General features: G+C 39.9%; 1 protein-coding gene across 2 annotated transcripts in view; it reads left to right on the top strand.

Moving 5' to 3' along the window:
* The window catches only part of PXDC1 (PX domain containing 1), a 46504-nt gene that overhangs the window by 11689 nt on the left and 13150 nt on the right, over positions 1-21665 (top strand). Inside the window, exons 2-5 of one of the 2 annotated variants that reach the window (XM_083358407.1) lie at positions 5261-5352; positions 8331-8448; positions 13976-14087; positions 16771-19270. In XM_083358407.1, the coding sequence (XP_083214533.1) occupies positions 5261-5352; positions 8331-8448; positions 13976-14087; positions 16771-16888 (440 nt within the window). In that variant the 3' untranslated portion in view covers positions 16889-19270. Of the gene's footprint in view, positions 1-5260; positions 5353-8330; positions 8449-13975; positions 14088-16770; positions 19271-21665 lie in introns of those variants that run through there. The other variant, XM_083358408.1, reaches the window with a different exon arrangement.

Raw genomic sequence — 21665 nt, 5'->3', positions numbered from 1 at the left:
AATACTGCTATCATGTCACCCCTATTTCTTTTTTTCTTTAGACTAGCCAAAGACAAGTCCTGCAGCTGTTCTTCATATATTTTAGTCTCCAGGCCTTTGATCATCTTAGTTGCTCTTCTCTGAACTTTTTCCAAAGTCTCAACATCTTTTTTGCAGTATGGTGACCAAAATTGGTTGCAGTATTCCAGATGTGGCCTTACTAAGGCTTTATAAAGAGGTACTACTACTTCACGTGATCTTGACTCTATGCCTGTTTATATAACCAAGGGTTGTATTAGCATTTTTGGCTAATTGTGTCAAGACTGCTGTCCTATCTCTCATCTCCAGGGTGGAGAAACATAGTAAGTTTTCCCCACAACCATTCACTGTTGTCAATTGCACACCTGAGAGAAGCAGAATTATTGTAAAATGGTGCCCCCCAGTTTCTAACCCTTAGGAGAGATGATCCAGAAGGATGCATAATCAGTGGTACTGAAGGTTATTGATAGATCCAGCAGGCAAAAGGATCGTGCTTGAACTCTGATCGAAAAGGATATAGATAATTGATAATGTAGATTTTAAAAAGGAATGTAGATAATTAACTGATTTGCCTATTCCATGTTTCAGCAGAAATAAAATCATTTCAGTTGTTTTGGTCATGGGAAACAGTGGGATTCAGAACTAGCTCTTAGGTAGCAAAACCAGAGGCAACAACAAGAAAAATGCAGGACTCTTTGCAACTTTATGAAGGCTTTCCCAATTTTTGCACCCTAGTCTTTTTTGAACATTGAGCAGCAGTTCGCTTGGAAGTGGAGATGCTTTAATTAGGAAGAATGCAGGAAAAATAAACTGGCCCTGCATTTTCAATTCTTTTACCAATTACCTCCTCCGCAGGGCAGGAGAACATTCTGGGTGATTAAATTAAATTAATTCCAGGCAGGTAATTAAGGAGTTATTTTAAAAAAAAATAAAACAATTTGTAAGTCTGTGCTGTCCATGACTAAAGCTATCCTTGCAGACAGGAATATTGAGCTATCTGCATCCATCCCCATGTTTAAAAACTCATCCTCAAAGTTAGTGTTTTCCTGGCCAGATGCCAAAAACTAAACAAAAATAGGAAATGCAGCTTTTCTTTCCTTGTTGAATGATTAGGAAGGAACTAAATAAGCACCCGCAAACGGACTTTGCTTGGCTGCTAGTGTTTATATTAGATATAAATTATATTTGCAGCCTCAGGAATATTCAGCAGAATAGAATAATTCTGAATCATGTGTACACACTTGTTCAGCAAAACAGCATTTCAGTACAGGTAGCCCTTGACTTCCATCAGTTCATTTAGTCACCAATACAACGGCAGTAAAAAAAGTAACGTATGACCATTTTTCACCCTTGAGACTGTTGCAGCATCCCCATGGCCATGGGATCAACATGTAGATGCTTGGCAACTGACTCATATTTGTGACAGTTAACAGTGTTCTGGGGTCATGTGATCGCTTTTTGTGACCTTATTACAAGCAAAGTCAATGGGGAAGCCAGATTAATTTAACAGCCGTGTTTCTAATTTAAGAACTGCCGTGATTCACTTAACAACTATGGCATGGAAAGTTGTAAAATGGGTCAAAAATTTGCTTAACAAATGTTTCACTTAGCAACAAAAAAATTTGGGCTCAGTTGGGGCGGTACGTCGAGGACTACCTGTATACACTTGAAGTGCTAGAGCAGTGATGGCGAACCTTTTAGAGACCGAGTGCCCAAACTGCAACCGGGTGCCGGTTGGGCGTGGCCCATTGGGTGGGCGTGGCCCATTGGGTGGGCGTGGCTGCTGTGGTAACGGCAGACTGGGTGGGACTAAAAAGTTCAATCAATCAATTCCAACTTTGCATGATCTTTTTTTCCCCGTGAGAAGTTGAAATTGATTGATTGATTGAACCTTTTTTTTTTGCACATGGCTGCGGAGGCCTAAAGCGAAAAGGTTTTATAAAACCCAGCTGAAGGCCTAGGACTGGGCCGATGGCGTGCGTGCCCACAGAGAGGGCTTTGCGTGCCACCTGTGGCACCCGTGCCATAGGTTCGCCACCACTGTGCTAAAGGGATAGCCAAGGATCAAACCAACAAGCCCAAACATGCCTTTCCATAATAAAGAAAGAGCAGGGAAAGTGTGATGATTAACATAGAGAGAGTTGTTAATATGGAGAGTGTCATCAAGGCATTTGTTGTTTCCCCCCCACCCTCAATATTAAGTGCAGCCCCTTACCATTAAAATTCCCCACCACTATTTTTACTTTGTTTAGCCCCAGGTCTTCAAAAATCAAGACCTGGGGCTAAAGCAAATTATTTTGCCTATTTTTATGGAGCAATGAGAAGTCTTTATATACATCTGTGGATAAATTTAAAAAGAAAATGGTTTCTTCCAGGCTCGGTGTCAGAGTTCACTTCGGCAAAAGGCTGACTGCTTTATGCTTCCTAAAAATTATGAATGAACTCCCTTGATAGATATCTTTCACACAGTATCAGTAACCCTAATAAATAGCTGGAGATGATAGCAAGCCGGAGGGATGGTTTAATGAGAAATCCTTCCTGTTTCCATCAGTATCTCAAGTAACTAAACATGGCTCAAGATAAAGTCAACCCATGCAGATGCTAATTCATCAAGCCAATCTGGCTAAGTGGAAGATTTATGTTGGATTTTATCTCTGTCTCTTGGCTGTGCTGTTTCAAACTGCTTTGGGATTAAATGCATAAATGCATAAAATCCTCTACACTTTTGTTTGCACTGTCAAATGAGATAACATGCTACCTAGTATTTGCTAAACAATTCAGTTTCTCTGTGCAGGATCGTCCTCTCCTATCATATCTCCTTGATCATTTTTATTGAAGAGTCAAGTCTTCAAAAGGTATCTTGCATCACTCGATGGTTGCTTCTCCACTGAATGCACTTCAGTTAAGTGGGGAGGCACTCAATTAAGAGATGGTCTACTAGTTTAGGTCTCTCAAGTCTGTGTAATTTACCCAGACATGTGAGCACATGTAATTGGACAAAATAGCTGAATTTAACAGAATGGAATTACCATACTGTGTTCAAATAGGTTCCATAGATTTTAGAAGTAGCAATGTGTGGAGCTATGGCTCCCTCTATTGGATACTGACCAAATTGCAGTGGAAAGACCTCTCACGTTCAGAGATTTTTCTAAAGGGGTGAGTGGGTGGCCAATAAATGTAATAATAATAAATAATAACACTATGGCAGTGAGAGTATGGACTTTCCCCACCATAGCATTATCACTGAATCAGTCCAATCAATGCTGGTATAAAACCTGTTACTCGCTTTCAAATTCCTACTCTGCTTCTATTGCATTTGTTCGAAGTCACTACTAATAATGATGTTCTGATTTGTGTTTGTGCCACTTGTAAAAAGGTAAGGTGATTGTTCTTTTGGCTTTGCTATCCTCAGTCTTCAGCACATTACCTTCCAATAGAGAAAACGTCCATGAATAACGGCAATGAAGCATGAATTTATTAGATCTGATTTCCAGGCCTTAAGGCAGACATGTCAAACACAAGGCCCGGGGGCCAGATCAGGCCCGCGAAGTGGTTTCATGTGGCCCGCGAAGCCATCCTGGAAACAGTGAGGGAACGGCCCCCTCTGCCTTGGCCCTGGCCCAGAGACCCTCCTTGTGCCAGAGACCCTCAGATCTGTCCCACTCCTGCCCAGGCTCCCATAGGCACCCTTGATGCGAACGATGTAGAGCTGGCCACGCCCACCCAGTAGGTCATATGCACTCTAGCCACGCCCACCCAGTAGGCCATGCCCACCCAGGCCATACCCACCCGGCCCCTTGAGGGCAACCACAATGCTGATGCGGCCCTCAATGAAATTGAGTTTGACACCCCTGCCTTAAGGTTTTCCAGACTAGCTTTTTTTGCCCCCCCCCCATACCCATTTTCACATTCCGAAGTTAAAATAAGGTAAAAGCAAGAAACGTGGGGAGATACCAAGACAGAGATAGAACCAGAATGGAGAAGACCGATTCTACCATGATTGTGCACCATGTTAGATGCTACAGAATCAAACTAAAACTAATTAATTGCTGTACAACCATTCCTCTTACTTCTGGGAAAGGAATGGAAATGAATTGAACTAACTGCAAAGTTTTCATAAAGTCATTCCTGACTCCTTGACACAACACATTCGTCTTGCTTTTCAGGTGAGAATATGGAAATGTGCTTGCCATTGTCTTTTTTTCAACTTCCCATTCTGGCCTACAATTCTGGTATTTCTTGGTAGTCTCCTGTCCAAGAAGTACCAGCCAGACTCAACCGACTTAGCCTCTGAGATAATTCAGGGTCAGCCCAGTGCCTTCTGCTCAGATGTCAGACACAAGGAAACCAAAGAACAAAAAAATCAGTTGTTAAGATTGAGCTTCTCTGGATATAACAGTTTTGTAGTCAGTTGCAGTAAGGGACAGGGTGTCTAACTCATTTGGTTCCTCATTAACAAGGTGGAGGCAATGTGCTTTCCATACACTCATTCATTAATAAAAGCATGCAATATAGGTGTGCATATTTTGGGGATCCATGCTGATAGAAAGTGTTAAATTATTCTTTTCTTCTGGTACATTGGCACTGGGGATTTACAGAGGGAGGCCTTTTCGCTCAAGGTGAAAGTGTAACCCAGGGAGATCTAGATGAACATCTGGAAAAGATTAACCTTCAGAATCAATTAGTTATTTGTGATATTATAATCTATAAAGCTCAGGCTTCAGATAGTTTTAAATTCTCCTTCTTGTTGCTTTTTAAAACATAGACAAATATTCTGGCCAATGATGTGACTTATATTCATATTTACAAATTATAAGATAAGAGAGCATTAAAAACCTAAAGGTGTTTTCTGTTTAAACTTTTATTGTTAGGAGCAATGGTGGATTTGGCAATGGATTAAAGCAGACATGTCAAACTCGCGAAGTCACGTGACGTCGCACAACCTATTGGGAGAGTTTTGCCATTGTGGCCAATGGGGTGGGCGCAGCTTCCGGATGACGCATCCAGCCCACGGGCTGGCAGTTTGACACCCCTGCGTTAAAGCATATGGATAAGTTTTGTTATTCACATGTCTGTTATATGTGCAAATTGGGATTATTTTGTCTCATTCATTCTTACACACTGAAGTTATATTCCCATATATTGAGAATATGAAATACGGGTTGGAATGTGTATAATTAAGAATAAAATGTAGCTTTCCCTCAGAAAACTTCCTTAAAGATTTTTTTTCTTTCTTTCCTAGGCTTAATTACAATTAAAGAGTCCCATGATATAGAAGCCAGGCTGAATGAGGTAGAGAAACTCCTCAAGAATATTATAAATATGCCTTGGAAGGTAAGTAGGGGAAATGCTAAACTTCAGTGAAAGTTTAGTCAATGTTGATTTTTCAGTTGTTCGTTTTTTGTTACCTGGGAGACATGGACAAACCGGTGAAGAAATTTTAAAATGTCTACTAAGTTTAGTCCTAAGAATTATCCAGTCATGGTTGGAAGAGAGCCACAGATGGCTGCATTTTAGCCAAGATTGCAGGCTAATGCTAAAACTGTAATGTAAACTTTAAAATGGGCCTTAGTGGCAGAAGGATGGAGATCTCAAACCTTTTCTCTCAGAAGATTTTTACATCTTGATCTTCCTCTCTGTCTTCCTTCATATCTTTCTGAAGGACCTTCACTTGGCATCTTCCCTCTATTGTTGCCCAATTCTTCCTCAACTAGATATCTTGGTATCCAGCCCTTCTCTCACCCCACCACCTTTTTTTTCCTCTCTTCTGCTTTATCCATACAGGATTGACTTGTCCTTTCCCCCACCTCACAGCTACACCTGCAATTCTCATTCTCTCGCATCCACAGAGGACCAGTTCCAACAAACATGCCCCTGTTCCTCAGAGCAAAGAGGCAGGGCAAGGGAATATCATGAGATGTTTCCAGCTTCCCATATGAAGGCCAGCTAACACCCTAGCCTTGAGGGGAAGAGAAACCACTCCCTTGTTGTATCTCTAAGGCAGGGGCCTTCAAACCTGGCCCTTTTATGACTTTTGGACTTCAACTCCCAGAATTCCTCAGCCAGGAACGCTGGCTGAGGAATTCTGGGAGTTGAAGTCCACAAGTCATAAAAGGGCCAAGTTTAAAGACTCCTGCTCTTAAGGGGTTTAGAATCGAGCACTTCCCAAGATGTTGTGGTTGATTTGGGGAAGTGCAAATGTACTCTTCTTGGGAATCAGTGTGCTTTAAGGCCTGTCTTTCCCAACTTATTTCCCTTGCCTTGGCTATTGAATTGTATCAGTTTAACTTTTTTTATATACAACTGCCTTTTTGTGCTTTCTTTTCTTCTTCTTTTTTAGCACAAGTGGGCTAGGCAATACCCCTGAGAACGAATGTGCCATACAGCTGTAATCTAGAAGGAATAAATTCCTGGAATACAGAAAGTGTATTATGAGCCCATTAGAGCAGACATGTCAAACACAAGGCCCGGGGGCCAGATCCGGCCCACGAAGTGGTTTCATGCGGCCCGCGAAGCCATCCTGGAAACAGTGAGGGAACGGCCCCCACTGCCTTGGCCCTGGCCCAGAGACCCTCCTTCTGCCAGAGACCCCCAGATCTGTCCCACTCCTGCCCAGGCCCCCATAGGCACCCTTGATGCGAACGATGTAGAGCTGGCCACGCCCACCCAGTAGGCCATACGCACTCTAGCCACGCCCAACCATGCCACACTCACCCGGCCCCCTGAGGGCAACCGCAATGCTGATGCGGCCCTCAATGAAATTGAGTTTGACACCCCTGCATTAGAGAAATTTTTCAGAGTTTATATTTCTCATGTTATTTTAAAGTATTGGGGCTGCTACATGTGCAAGGCATGATCCAGTGCAGGTAATCCTCACATAACAATGCTCATTGGAACCAGAAGCTGTTGTTAAGTGATGTGGTCATGAGTTGAAAAACCACCCAAGAGCAGTTCTAGCAGTGCCAGTTGCAAACATTAAGCAAGGACTGCACCGGTCCTTAAGCAAAGACTTCATGTGACTATGACTTCTGACTTCCTGCTGATTTCCCCATTGACTTTGCTTGTGGTAAACCAGTAAGGAAGCAAACGAATCGCAGTCTTGTGACCTTAGGATGCTGCAAACATTGTAAAGGCATGCCAGTTGCCAAGCACCTGAGCTGCAATCACATGATTGTGAAGATGCTGCAGCAGGCTGTAAGTTTAGAGACTGGTCGTAATTACCACTCATTCAGTGCTGTTATAAGTTCAAACAGTTGCTGAACTAGTGATCATTAAACAGGGATAGCTTGTAAAGTATTTGCTGTAGTTGAAAGTCCTCCTGATAGAAAAGACCAGACCATTAGGTTATATATATAGCTAAGAGGCAGGCAGTCTTCCCTTAAGGAGAGGCCAAGTATCACACTTTTTAAGGGAATATCCAAAGGCCATATTGGGGTAATCAGGAAAAGATGTCTGCAGTGTGGGTTGGTTAAGAATTTTAATATTCTTGACTGTTTGTGGTTTGTGAGTGTACGTATTCTAGGTGGGTAAAAACACGTAAGTAACTTTTTTGTTTGTTTTCTGCCACAAGTAATAATAATCGAAAAGCCACATCAATAGCTTACTGCTATAGCTTACTGTAAAGCTAAAGGGATGCGGTGGCTCAGTGGGTTGGGATGCTGAGCTTGTCGATCAGAAGGTCAGCAGTTTGGCGGGTCGAATCCCGAGTGCCGCGTAGCAGAGTGAGCGCCTGTTACTTGTCCCAGCTTCTGCCCACCTAGCAGTTCGAAAGCACGTAAAAATGCAAGTAGAAAAATAGGGACCACTACGGTGGGAAGGTAACAGCGTTCCGTGCCCCTTTGGCGTCTAGTCACGCTGGCCACATGACCACGGAGACGTCCTCGGACAAGTGCTGGCTCTTCAGCTTTGAAACGGAGATGAGCAACGGCCCCTAGAGTCGGAAACAACTAGCACGCATGTGCAGGGGAACCTTTACCTTTACCTTTATAGCTTACTGCGTACTGCTGAATTTTAGCAGTACATCTTACTTGTTGCATATGGTACACTGTGCAGATCTATAGATGGTTCACTTTCTGTCAAACTCATTATCCACTTCAAACTTCCACAATCTGTAGACCTGTTGGAACCAGAACTTGCAGAGTTCCCAGCTAGTAGGGAAGTCTGAGAAAGTTGGGTATCGGGCAGAAATTTTTCTTGATCCTACCTGCCAAGTGCTAAGGATTGAACAAAGGGCTTCTCATTTGGCCCATAAAGTATGCCTCAAATGCTATTTCCTCCCATGATTATAATTGTCTTTGTTAATTTTATTTCAGTATTCCAGATCCGAAGTTGTCCTCACCTTTTTCGAAAGGTCTCCTTTAGATCAAGTGTTAAAAAATGACAACGTCCATAAAATACAACCAAGCTTCCAGAGCCCAGTTAAAATATCTGGTAAGGTTTAGTGGTTTGCTTAAAGCTGCATTAGGTAATAATCAATTGTGATTTGTCTCAGTATAAACTCAGTAGGAACTGGGGGGGGGGGGGGAATAGGATACTTGTGGTATTTTTTATACTCAGTCCTACAAAATTATTCAATCTCCTGAGGTTTTACAATCTTACAAAATTTAACTGCTTTTATGCTTACATCCCCCCCCCTTGCCGAATCAATTTATCTTTCATTTTGGCTTCCCATAGACATTATGGGATGTTAGTAACTGCTGGATTAAGTTTTTGTCTGCAAAAGCTTTTGATGGCAAGGTAGTGATCTGCACAAAAAAGAAGGTTGAGAATCTCCAGAATAGATTTTGGATTATTCATTAGGCGAACCAACTGAAGTTAGACTTGTTCCTTCTCTGAACATTCTTTTACCACTACAGCCTTAATTATTGAGATCTGTTGTTAAGATATAAAAAACTAAACTACACACATAAACATCTTGGAAGCTGAAATGATGTTACATTTCGTTAATGTCGATCTCCCAGTTTGAAGAAATTGACAGTTTTGTACAGGTGAAATATGATTCAGATTTTTGCTTAGGGAAACATTTCCCTGAGTGAGGTGGAATCAGTCATATCTCACGTAGGCTGCAGTTTTACACACGTATTCCTAGGGATAAATGCCCATAGAATTCATTATCTGTATAGTTGCACACATAGGGCAGTTCAGACATAGAAAAATGTGCCCATCTAATTGCTGAGTTCCAGAAAAGAGCAAGAAGAAACGAGATACATCTATGTATGCACACAAAGGTTTGTTTGCAGAACTACAGCCAGATGTTTGTGAAAGTAAGGATCAATGTGCTCTAGAAAATGTTGTGCAGGAGTTTCTGAAATGCCAGCCAAACAATTTAAAATCTTGCAATGTTTGGAAGATCATAGACAAAAGAAAAAGTGGCTGATAGAAGTGAAGATGGCTAGATTTTATCATTAATAACACAAGCATGAGCTTGCAGGAACTCATAAAAGCAGTTAGTAATCCAGTACTGAATTTAATTTAACCTGGAAACTATTTATAGATTATTATTGTGCATATAAACCTCTGCCACATCCAAAGGTTGGGTTTCTGTTAACACAAAGCTTTGTTCATTATAATATGGGCAGGCTTTCTCCAATTACACATAAATTCCCATTAATTATTTATTCGGGCAATGATTTTTATCCTATTGACTGCCTTATTTTGCTACTGAATATTGATTTCATTTTCAGAATGGTTTTAAAGTGCTAAATTGATTTTAAAAGTCACCTTTATCTAATGTTAACTCTTACTCAGTTTTATATAGCTTGTAAATCTCTTTTCTGTTACTTTCCTGCTTTTATTCCTTTTGCCTCTTTTATTCCCCCTTGATATATTTTCAAATATCTATAAAATAAAGTAAGAAAACACAATCTTTTGAACAATCTTTCAAAAGTGATGTCTTTTAGGTTATGAAGAGTTGGGAGTGACTGAATAATTGAGTACCATCCCCACAAGGCTCACACCAGCCTAATGCAACATTCCTGATTTGGGCAGCTTCCAGTTGCACGTTGAGTTCACCATCTAGAATTCTTAGCAGTTGTGACCATTGTGGAGTCTTCTGAGAAATAAATTCCTTTTGAGAAATAAATTCCTCCTGTCTGGAGGGTTGCTGGGAAGGCTGAGAAGCACTTTGTGAGCTGAAACGTGGTATTGAATGGTGTTTTTATGTTCGTGCATAAAGGGAAATGACGTGTCCTTGGTTATTGCAGAATAGAAAGAATAAAATATAAATATATTCATTCATTTTCATTTTCATTTTATTAAATTTATATGCTGCCCTTCTCCCTGAGGACTCAGGGCGGCTCACAACAATAAAAATTAAAAAACATAGAGTAAAAAATTTAAAAGAGAATTAAACAATAAATACAAAATTACAAAACAATTTAACCCAGTAAAAGCCTAATTAAAAATCGTAGTCAGTCCAGGCCCGCTTGTTGGAACAACCAGGTCTTCAGGTCAGGGCGGAAGGACCGAAGGTCATGGGCCGTCCGCAGCTCCGGAGGCAACTCATTCCAGAAGGTCGGCACACCCACAGAGAAGGCTCTCCCCCTGGGGGTCACCAGCCGGCATTGCCTGGCCGATGGAACCCTGAGGAGGCCGACTGTGGGAGCGAACTGGGCGATGGGAGGTTGACAATGGCAGCAGGTAGTCTCGCAAGTACTCCGGGCCTAAGCCATACAGGGCTTTAAAGGTTATTACCAGCACCTTGAATCGCACTCGGAGGGTAACCGGAAGCCAATGCAGCTCGCGCAGGAGTGGTGTAACATGGGAGTATTGAGATACTCCCATAAGCACCCGCGTAGCCTTATTTTGCACCAGTTTAAGCCTCCGGGTGCTCTTCAAGGGCAGCCTCATATAAAGAGCATTGCAGTAATCCAGGCGAGAAGTGACGAGGGCGTGGGTAACCGTGCATAGGACATCTCGGTCCAAAAAGGGGCTCAACTGGCGCACTAGGCATGCTTTGCATAGTATTTAAGACATACACATGTAAGATTTTCTTTTTTGTTGTTGTTTGGGGGGGTTGTTTTTTGGGGAAATGAATGGAGAAATCAAACAAATTCCTTTAGTCTCTCTTGATCTGTTGAATTCAAAATCTCACAGGGCAAACAATATCTGGTAGAGTTTGCTAGAATAGATGCTATGGAACAAGATAGTATTTAATTTTACAAAAGAAAGGGTTAGGGAGAACAAGAAAAGAAAAGGCCTTCTGGTCACATTTCACTTTGGATGTGTTTAGCTTGTTTGCTCGGGCCACTTGCATCATCCAAAGAGCGAAAAGGACATAAGAACATAATTTTAAGTTCAGTAAAGAAAAACCTGTTCCCAACAGTCCCTCTCCAGGATGAAAAGGAAAGAACAAGAACAAGGATACAACTTTGCTTTTCTTTCCTTCTTGCAATCAATCATGTTTAACAGCATTTCCTGGGGTGGGGAATAGAGGAAACTAAATTGGAACGGATACAAGGTTAACAATAAATTTGTTTTACTAAATGCAGAACAAGAACAAGAAAGTCACCTACACGCTTAAGCATTAGATAGGAAGAATACATAAAGAAAGTTTAGATACGCCTTACATACCCAGTTCATCCAGAAATAGTTAGCAAAAACTTCAGGGTTCACGGGTAAACATTTCTGATTATGTAAGTTTTTTCTATAATTAGATGAAATCTCTATCGTTTTTGTACAAAACCCTGTCATGTAAGATACAGGAGCTCTTTCTGTGTTCTTTTTCCATTGGAAAACAGTTCCTCAAGGCAGATATTACTTCGTAAAATTTTGTTCAGATCAGGAGAGCTTTAGCCTCTCCTACCAATTGAAAGCTGATGCTCTGTGATTGTTGCTCCCCAAGACAAAACCATTAAAATTTAAAAAAAGTCATAAAGAGCCTAAAGAATCACAGAAAAGGTTATAGAATGGGAAACGTTTGGTGGAGCACCTGGCCATAATTCCCCAAAAAAAAGAGCATGGGTGTGTGTATGTGTGTGTGCATGCCTATGCACTGTGTGTGTATATAATGGGATTTGGAAATTATTAAGGAATACATGTATTCTGTATTCTGGATTGAAGGCAGGACAAGAAGCAAAGGATGGAAGCTAATAAAGGAGAGAAGCAACCTAAAACTAAGAATAAATTTCCTGACAGAACAAATAACCAGTGGAACAACTTTATTGTGTAATGGGTTCTGGAGAGTAGGAAGGACGCCAGGCCGATGAGTACAGCATAACAGCTCTTTATTAGGTGGAAGTGACTGTACTGGGAAATAGGGGTTACCTGCACTCTTTATATACCTGGCCAGTACCTGGCCAGGTACACAGCCAACCAATCGGATTGAACCTCTGTTTCCCGCCGAAACTGCTTCCCGCCAAAACAGTTACAGTTCAACGCCTCCTGGTGGTGACTCTTATACAAATGCTTTAGGTGTTCCTTTAAGCCTAATATATCCAGATTTTGTGAATGCTCCAACACTGGAAGTTTTTAAGAAAAGATTGGAAAACCATTTGTCTGAAATGGTATAGGGTTTCCTGCTTGAGCAGGGGATTGGACTAGAAGACCTCCAAGGTCCCTTCCAACTCTGTTATCCTATCCTATCCTATCCTATTCTGGATTAATATTTATCATACTTTTAGAAAATTATTTTGGAACTTGGAAAAACATTCAAGATGGAGTTTAATACTATATAATGTTTCAAACTAAACATGGGAAAAATAACATGCTTGTTCTGTGTATGCTCAAATGCTAATAAAGTGTCATTTTAACATTTATTTAATTAATAATTCAATCACATATTGAAATTGCAGAGAGTGATCTCTTGATTCCTGGAGGTATGAATAGTTTTTTTTTTCTCTCAACCTTGATAATCCAGCTCATATAAGAGAAACTCTGGCAAACTCCCCTCAGTGTTTCAGGCATTATGTCACTCCCAAAGACACTCCTTGTATCTTATGGAGGCACGAGTAACTTCAGAACAGATCGGCACAATATTTGTCCTGTAGGCTACACGAGGCCTTCCAAGCAGCATTTATGCATTCCTGCTATTGTTTTTCATCATTGCCAAACCTCACTTTAGAAGAGATCAATTTAATATCTTCTTGCAATAGTATGAAAGGTAAAGGTAAAGGTTCCCCCGCACATGCGTGCTAGTCATTTCCAACTCTAGGGGCCAGTGCTCATCTCCGTTTCAAAGCCGAAGAGCCAGCACTTGTCCGAGGACGTCTCCGTGGTCATGTGGCCAGCGTGACTAGATGCCAAAGGGGCACGGAACGCTGTTACCTTCCCACCGTAGTGGTCCCTATTTTTCTACTTGCATTTTTACGTGCTTTCGAACTGCTAGGTTGGCAGAAGCTGGGATGAGTAACTGGCGCTCACTCTATTACGCAGCACTCGGGATTTGATCCGCCAAACTGCCGACCTTCTGATCGACAAGCTCAGCGTCCTAACCTACTGAGCCACCGCGTCCCTAATAGTATGAAAATAGTATGAATAGTATTAATAGTATGAAAAGCCCCTGCCTATTTTTTTGTAGCAACTTCCAACCTCAAGGCACATGCTACCGAGTATCTTGCAGGCTTCAGGAACGCTGCCAGCTCCAGTGTTGCTTGTCATCAAACTATATAAGCAAGGATCAGAAGTACAGTAGCTTCTCCTCTCTCCTTCATCCTTGTCTCTATGATGATTATATTTTCAAGGATTATGTTGTTTTTTAAAAAAAATGTAAAGAAAGGCCACATTATTGTTGTCTTCCTTGGAAGTTAAGCTGCAGTTCTATATCAGTAGAACTTACTTTTGAGTCAGCATCAGGAAATTGGGATTTCTTGATAATTTTAATCGCGATCCAAGAGATCACCTGTAAATTCCTTACAACGTACACCCTGAAATACGATACTTGTACTTACCTTTAAGCACGTACCTTTTAGGAATTAGTTCATGTTTGTAACGTTTCCCTTTCCCCCTTCTTTTTCTTCAGAAATCATGCGCTCTAATGGATTTTGTTTAGCGAATACTGAAACGATAGTTATTGATCACAGTATACCAAACGGCAAAGAAAGGCCCTTGGATGCTGATTCAGCAGAACATTTGTAAGTAATCATGATCCCTGGATATATATCCTCACCCCTAGATATGAAATCACCTCGTCTTTTTTTTTTCTCCCTCCATTTTTGAGCGTAATTGAGAAACAAACTATTGAACTCCTGTTAGGGAAGAGGAAGATTGCGTATCGCCACTTCCTTGTATTGTGGTCCAAATAGGATCAGAGGCCAATGCATTTAATGCAGCTCAGCCCCCTGTCTTTTCCATTAACATGACTCAGGGAGCTCATCCAATTAAGCTCAAAGTAGTCTTTGAATACAGGTAGTCCCCGACTTACAACAGTTCATTTAGTGACCATTCAAAGTTGCAATGGCACTGAAAAAAGTGACTTATGACCATTTTCCACACGAGCCTTGCAGCGTCCCCATCAAAGTCCAGACGTTTGGCAATTGATTCATATTTACAACAGTCACGGCGTCCCGGGATCACGTGATCCCCCTTTGCGGCTTTCTGACGAGCAAAGTCCATGGGGGAAGCCAGATTCACTTAACAACCGTATTACTGACTTAACGACCGCAGCGGTTCACTTAAGAACTGTGGCAAGAAAAGTCGAAAAATGTCTTGCTCAACAGCATAAATCTTCGGCGTGATTGTGGTCGTAAGGCGAGGACTACCTGTGTCAGTGAGCCCTCTTTCCACCCTTACGGGCCTCCATTTTGAGACTCCCCCCCCTTTTTCTCCAAAGATATTTCTAAGTTATGCTCCCCCCCCCTCCCGGTTGCACTAGTTTTGCTTTTTTTTAAAGCGAATTGGCTTTTCCTTCCTATCCACCCCCAGGCTTCCGTGCGTGGGAATTAGAGATTGTGTCGCCAGTGCAGAATGGGAGCTGCAGTTGCCAGCAGTTATTTTCTTTTCTGCTTCTAGATCAGGGGTCTTCAAACTTGGTAAGTTTAAGACTTGTGGACTTAAAGGGCTGGCTGAGGAATTCTGGGAGTTGAAGTCCGCAAGTCTTAAAGTTGCCAAGTTTGAAGAGCCCTGTTCTAGATTATCTTTATCATGCCAGGAGCTGGGTTTATAGGTTAGCGGCTAGATCTGCCAATACAATCTTTGCGGATAGCACAATGACAGTCAGAGTTGTATCACAGAGGAGTCCTGGGAAATTTTGTGGTGGCAGGTGATGAATGTGTCACTGCCAGAATTTTACAAGAGTTAAATATTTGGAGTGTAAAAACCGAGTCTTGAACAGGGTGGCAGAATAAGAAAAAAAATACTAATCACAAAACACCTTACTAAGGGTCAACATTATGTTAGTTATGTTGTGTGGCTTGGTACTAGGCTCATGAATCTTTGTACCTGTGTGTATATATGTTATTTTAACAGCTCCTGTGTCAATTTGTGCAATCATTTTACATATCCCAAACTATAATAATGTGCAGAAGTACTTCTAAAGACAGGATTCTAAAGACTGATTATATTTCTCTGCGCGGATAAACTTTCAAACTTGGGAAATGATAACTATCATTTGGTTTTTAATTAAGGAGGAAGCAGATAAATTTAATAGGAGTCCTTCAGAAAGAGATGTTTTTTATTCAGTAGGTGGCAGTCTCTCCCCTTTGTGCCTTTATCATAGTGTATTGTTGCTGCAGTTGTGATAGTTTGAAATGATCCACTGGTAGATAAAATTCAGGTTATGAAATCAGTTCATAATAAATATTGTGAGTCAGAAAATGTGCAAACGAACCATTATCCAGTAAACAACATACCTAAAATACATGAATCATGGAAAGCATTAAAGAGATTTGGGGCAGAGCACACAAATTTATATCCTACAGTATAAACCTTAGTTGTCCAGGATTGAAATAGAGGCCAGTTTCCAGTCCCACACATTCTGACATGTTTTTATTTGGAAAATATTTAAAGTACTGTTCTATAAAAATACAGCAACCCATGTTAAAAAAAATATTATCAAGGTTTCCTGAGAAACTGGTTGCGGAGGTGCCACTGCTTCAGGTCCAAGTCAACAGGCTATGTTGTAACCAGTTTCTGATACCAACCTGGGCATTTGCAAGGCTGTTACTTGATCCATTCAGAACAAGGTAACCAAGGTGTTAGTGTGGCTGGTATACCATTATCAAGAATTTCTGTATTTGGCTAAATTCATCCTGGAATAAAACCTTGTCTCTAGTGCAGTGTTTGTATTTCAGTGCTGCAAAAGTCAATGATCAAAGAAATGCCATCCTTATTTTCAGAGATTAAAAAAAAGTTACAAATTTCATCGCATTCTGCCAAGCATAAAGGCCTTTAAAGCAGCTGTCTCAAGGTTTTTAGAGTGAAATAGGAACATCTGGGCTTCAGTTATATCATTCATTGCTCAAGTCCTTTCTAGCTAACTTCATTCTTCACTCAAGTTCATAATAAAATGGAGCCTCCTGACTTACAGATAAAGCCCTTGTCACAATGATCTGTAAATTAAAATGTATGTACTCAGAGTAGAAGATTTCTTTGTGATTCATCAATTGCATCATTTGAAGAAACTCTTGCAGATTGCAAAATTATAGCTTGTGCCCAGGTGAAATGACAGCTAAATTTGATCAGTCAGGTAGTATCAACCTCTGGCTATTATCTTGGTGGCGTTACAACATAGCAAATATAGACCAACCAGTATCTCCTTTTGTGTCTCTATTATATGTCCTGGTATGAATGGCAGTTCTTTGTTTTATCCATTTTTAGGTTCGAAAATGTTAGTGAATTTACCTCCGAGTTGCAGGACACTGATGATCCAACAGCTTATGTCACCAACTTGTCATACTATCATCTGGTTCCATTTGAAACGGATATTTTGGACTAAGACTGTCAAACAGACTTCATGGCTGACATCAGGCAACTGCCCCATAGCTTTGCACTGATCATGCCTACTACAAGTTTATGATGCAAGACGGAAAAGGATTCCTACAAATGTAAACCTTGAAGCTGATTCTTCACAGTGGTTCCCTGGGCCAACTTGCAAGAATGCTTTTCTCCTCTAATGGACAAAGAGGGTTTTTTATATGGCCAAAAAGAATGAAACAAGGACATCAAGTGCTAAGTTGGTTCAACAAATAAGTGATCCAGTGGTTTTCACACACTGATAAAACTTTGATGATACCAAAAAGGAAACAAAACATCAGCGGTACCAATGGTTACAGTGATATTTGCAAAGAAACTTCATGTTCCTTCTCTATCAAGCTGTCTTCAACATTTTGAAGCTTTTTTTAATTGAAAGATTCATTATGATCAGACACTAGGGGATTTTTTCCCCCATTTCTCATGATAGCTTGCAAGAAACGTCCACTAGTTGGTTTACAGGGAGTATTCCAGAGTAAGTGATGCCTTATGTAATGCGTGCCTACAAGAAATAAGCTCATGAATTGACTGCTTAGTTTAGCTTAATTTGAAACCAAGGATTTTAATCCTCTGAGCAACTATCATTTTCTCCTGAAATAAATAATAATAATAATGAAACAAAAGAGTAAATAAGCAAGTTGTAGCTCAAAGAAAAAGGAAAATGCTGATGAGTTTTAAATGATCTATCTAAACTTTTGGGTTTCCCCCCCCCCCAGGAATTCTCCAGGATATTTTTTTCTTCCACAATAGGAACACTTTGCAATTCTCAGTATTAATGTTTACACAGGTGGGGTACTTTTCTTCCTGTCACTTAACTTTCCATGGACTAGAACAAGAAACTTGCCAAAAGTACGATTTCCACACTGAGTAATCTTCAGCACTCCCCACTTAAATATAAATAACAACAAAGGAACATGGAGTGGAGTTCAGTTTGGTGGGGTGGATTCATGTTATCAAATAGTTTTAATGTTATGAATTATGTGCCACAAAAATATTGCTTTCTGTGGCACAACACTGGGCATGTGAAGTAGGTGCTTCAACCCAGAGAAACATCTGATCTTGCATTAGGTGATTTTACAATGGCAAAACTTGAGTATTTGTGAAAGGAGAGAATATGTTCTAATAATAGGAATGCAAGCTGTTGTTCATACCACTCACTCAGCAATAAGCTTACAGTATTACAATTGTCATTATTTGAAAGTTACCCCACTGTTCTGCTTATGCACCAACCTTCCTCCCCAGCTTATCTTGTGTGATAAGGTCGTTGCCAACTATAGGGAGTGGTGCTCATCTCTATTTCAAGGCCATTGAGCCAACACTGTCAAGAGACGTATCTGTGATCATGTACAGTAGACATCATGACATCATGTAGTGCTAAGCAGTTAAGACACTGGGCTTCTCAGCTGGAAACACCCAAGTGCTGCATGACAGGGTGAGAGCCCCAGCTCCTGTCAACCTAGTAGTTTGAAAGCATGCAAATGTGAGTAAATAGGTATCGCTTCAGTGGGAAAGTAACAGCATCTTGTGTGATAACTGAACAAGAACTCCTTTTCCTGTAATAATAGCATAGGAGATTGAGGGTCTACAGCACCAACAATACATTGAAATGCAGCCCTTACTGAGCCTCTGTACTCATTTGTTAAGAATATAAGCACTTCCCCAAAGAGTGATCCCTGTAATACTTAAACCTTCCTTTCAGGTGGCCGTAAGCCAGAAGAAAAAAAAATACACAACTCTTGATCACCATGAAAGAGGTATGGCAGAAGTAAAATCCACAGAGCTAACGAGTGAGATATGAATGGAGAAAGAGAACTGATTCTCCCATGAATGCACAACAGCCAAAATAGGGCTTAAACTGCTGGGCGTTGTCGACATTGATTTGAAATAGAACTCACAAGGTAGGATTCAACCACATAGTGATTTAATTATTTACAAGAGGCCCATCTGCAGGTGTTTCAGTCATCTCTTCCTTTCTCAGGATGTTCTGGAACCGTTGTTCTGCATTTAGAGTTAGGGCGCGGTGAATTATTGATGTCAAGCTGTAGTTTACAAGGATTGGGAAATGACAGTGAAAACAGTATTAGACCAACACATGCTTTTGTAAAGTAGATTAATGTCCATGATGTAATGGAAATAATTGCATTCTATTAATAATTCTATTTTTCCCCTCTTGGTTGGGAAGGATATGGTACATCTTCCCCATCGCTAAACCTTTTCAGAATTTGTATAATAACTATAAAGCAACATTTGCAAATGTAAATATTAATAAGTTATTGAAAACCCTAACTCTTTAACAAAATTAGGTTTCCATTATATTTTAATGAAATAAAAGTATTACTCATCTTCAGTGTAATGTTTGCAATTGAATATCATTTTTTAATTGCGCAAAAGGAGCTCACTGGTGGGCCTGTTTTATACAGTTTCAGCTTCTGACATTATTGTCTATAAAACTCACCATCTCGTGAAGTTTGGGATTATGGGATTGTAATCCAGTACCATCCGGGAGCACAAAGTTGACAGATATTCTAGCATTCTTCTACTGTGATTGTCATAGGATGGTGTATTTTTCTCAGCTTTTTTAATTGATGCATTTCAGTAGAGTTACGAATTCTAAAATGAATTCAGGGCACATTTACATTAACCTTCCTTTCAAACGTCAAGGTGAATAAATCTCATACATATGCAACTAAGAACTTAAAATGATGTCATAAAACCTTTAGTGGACTAAGAACTAGTGCCTATGTCTTTCTACTTTACCTATGATGAAACTTGCACAGGTGACATTGTCCAGCAGCTAAGCAGAGCTAGCCATGTCTGCTACTTTAATAAAAGGCCTCCAGGGAATAATTGTGCTCTAAATTAGAATAATTTAATGGCAAATCACCTCTGTTTTATTATCAATAAAACAATATAAGGATGTCCTGAAGATGGGATTGACTGGAAGGAGACTTTATATTTTATATGATTTGGGGAAAAATGTGTAAAACGTTATTTTTCAGAATCCAACTTTTTTTTTCTTGTAAATTAATTGATTAAAGTTACTTGTAAAGTAAAAACAACACAAATTTAAAGAAAAAACAAAAAGGGAAAAAAAGTAATAACTAGAACAGAGATTAAAGAGAAAAAAGAACGATATAAAGAAGAACTAGAGAAGAAGGAAAGGAAAGGAAAAGTTATACAGAAGAGTCTTCCAATCTTCTTTGCAGCAATTAAAAGCATTTATATTTTACCCTTTCTCTCTTAAGTTTACAGTGTAATGCTTTATACTTTCTAATCATTCTTCTACTATGGGTATTTTAGAATTTTCCATTTTTGTGCATATAATATTCACTTCGGTTATCCTGAAGCCTTTTCTAGTTGTCTACCCATTAGTCACAGCAAGAAAAGCTTTTGTATCAATTGAATATTAATCTTTAAAATTCTTTCTATCACTGTGTGTATTTGAATCCAAAATTTTCCGCTGTGTTTAACAAGCATGATAAAATGACCTTTCACATTTTCCACACTTCCAACAAAATTTGAAATACTTCTATAGGTTCTAGAATGTTTTTCTGGTGTCTTATCATTTTGTAAAAATTATCTCTTAAATTATAATATAATGTGCATTTCAGTCCTTTCAGCCCCATAGGAGCCATGGTGGCACAGTGGTTAGAATGCAGTATTGCAGGCTAATTCTGCCCACTGCCAGCAATTTGATTCTTACCGCCTCAAGGTTGACTCAGCCTTCCATCCTTTTGAAGGCGGCAGAATGAGGACCCAGATTGTTGGGGGCAAAATGCTGACTCTGTAAACTGCTTAGAGAGGGCTGTAAAGCACTGAAGCAGTACATAAGTATGATAAGTACTATTTTTATTGCTATATTTTCCTACTGATCCATCTGTATATTGTAATCAAAGTTCTTAACCCATTATATAATGCACCCTTTAACTTATTCTTCTGTTTCAAATTTCAGTAAAAGGTTATGTATTTAAACGATATTTCATCATTTGCACGTAATTCAATTTCAAATTCCATCTTGTATTGTTCAGTTTCTAATGTTCATTTGCCTAATTAAAGTCTTTTTTTTAGCTGTATATAGGAAAATCATTGGAAGCCAAATCTCTCTGCAATCAATTGAAATTTAGACTTCGTCTTATATTCTCCATGTTCTTGTTCTGACACCAGTCAACCATTTTTCTTGGCTGATTCTTTTCTATAATGTGTTTCTTGTGCTAAGATCCACAAAGGTATTCCAACACCTGTGTCTGAATACTACTACAGTACTCAGAACATACTACAGTTCTCTTGTGTGTGTGTGCTTCCCTCCACCCCACAGCCCCACTTAATTTGCTTAGTCAATGGTACAGTAAAAGTAAATTAATACCAATGAGAAAATAATAATGCCTGGTCCTAGTGCCGAATAATTCTACCTTCAGTGAAACAGCCTGGGGATTGCAGAGTTCTTGGGAGATTACATCCAACTTTAAATCTCTTTCTATAGAGAAGTAGCTGATAAGAACCTTCTGTTACCAGTCATTTATATACATTACAATTTATTGCTGCCCAACGCATTTTGTAGCTCAGTTCCTCTTGAGCAAACGATCAAAAGGCAAATGGTTCAATGAATTTCAGCAAAGGAGAATACTAAAGTGTGCTTTTCATGAGGATAGTAACAAATTGTTATTTTATCTCATTGCACACCGCTCAGGGTCGCTTTTGGTGAGATGGGCAGCTGTATACAATTGATTGATAAATAAGATAAA

Source organism: Vipera ursinii (assembly GCF_947247035.1).
Source record: "Vipera ursinii genome assembly, chromosome: 3".
NCBI lineage: Eukaryota > Metazoa > Chordata > Lepidosauria > Squamata > Viperidae > Vipera > Vipera ursinii.
This window is presented reverse-complemented; position numbering and strand designations above follow the sequence as displayed.